The 1,232-nt window shown below is 43.2% G+C and overlaps 1 protein-coding gene across 1 annotated transcript in view; it reads right to left on the reverse strand.

Moving 5' to 3' along the window:
- The window catches only part of LOC123060321 (protein GET4), a gene marked incomplete in the record, with an annotated part of 7,398 nt that overhangs the window by 5,683 nt on the left and 483 nt on the right, over nt 1-1,232 (reverse strand). The window contains 2 exon segments of the mRNA XM_044482989.1: nt 189-267; nt 839-918. Coding sequence (XP_044338924.1) covers nt 189-267; nt 839-918 — 159 coding nt within the window.

Raw genomic sequence — 1,232 nt, forward strand, 5'->3', positions numbered from 1 at the left:
AGGGAGAAAATCCATGCCTTAAAATAACCAAGACAGCTTTCAGGTTGTTTTTTGCTCATTGTACAGCCTCTGGATTTGAGAAGGGAATGTGTGCAGTTGGGTAATATCATACAGGAAAAGATGAATTAATAAACATCTTTGGACAACAACTGTTAATTCGGCAGAAGCCAATAAGGCAAAGAGTTAACCTGTCCATGCTTCAACTGGATTGTAGCTCCTGACTGAAGGATGTCCAAGCCTTCCGAATACCTTTGACAAGTAATGTATCTGAATGTAATGACCAAAAAATAAGTCAAAACAGCGACTTGATGTTTGGTCCTTGATCAACAGACACAAGCACGAAATTGCTTTTGTTAATTTTTAACACAATATGTATCCTGAAGCTACAGTTATGTGATTACTCTGTGGAATACTCATTTTGCACTCAGCCTAAAACATACATGCACATTCTGTGTGAATAACTATGGCCATTGTCATCTCGAACATAACTCTAGTATTCATATTAGGATTATATCCACATGCAAAGATCCTGGTCATTGACTTAATTTTATTTTCTTCAAGTATGTCCTGGCATGAGCTTATTTTAAGATGTTGCATCTGTTGCCAGTCTGCCATAGTTACACACAAACTAAGCACAACAATGATGTCTCACACTGAACGCACATAGTTAATCCAATGATGCCTCACACTGAACTCATATAGTTGATCTTATTAAAATAATGCGAAAAGGTAATGGTTGGTTTCTGTTGGAATATGTTAATATGGTTGAAACTTTAAATAGTGAACGGCTGAAGGCCTGAAGGGAGCCAGCTACCGCTGCTTCCGTTAAATTGAATACCTTGCACTGGTAGATTTGTACATTTGTTGGGCCTCGTAGTAACTTCCCCCTTCCACCATCTTCTCAAACCTTTCGATTGTCTGAAAAACACAACGCATGATTACGAAACTGATGAGAAACTATCCAACAAGCCGGCCCTATGCAGCCAAGCGATTCCACCGAACTAATTTCACCCTCTCGCGCAACCGATAAATTGAGCACGGATCGCTGCTTGAACCCTAATTCGAACAAATTATACAACGGGAGGCAGCTCCTCCACGGCGCGGGTGCGGCGCCGCAAACCGAGATCCGATTCGCGAATCGCTCAACACGCCCGCACGCTATCGTCCCAATGCGCGCACGCACACACAGACGCAGGCGCGCGCGAGTGCGGGCGGAAGCAGAGGGGGGGCAG

This window comes from Triticum aestivum, chromosome 3A (assembly GCF_018294505.1).
Source record: "Triticum aestivum cultivar Chinese Spring chromosome 3A, IWGSC CS RefSeq v2.1, whole genome shotgun sequence".
In the NCBI taxonomy this organism is placed as follows: domain Eukaryota; kingdom Viridiplantae; phylum Streptophyta; class Magnoliopsida; order Poales; family Poaceae; genus Triticum; species Triticum aestivum.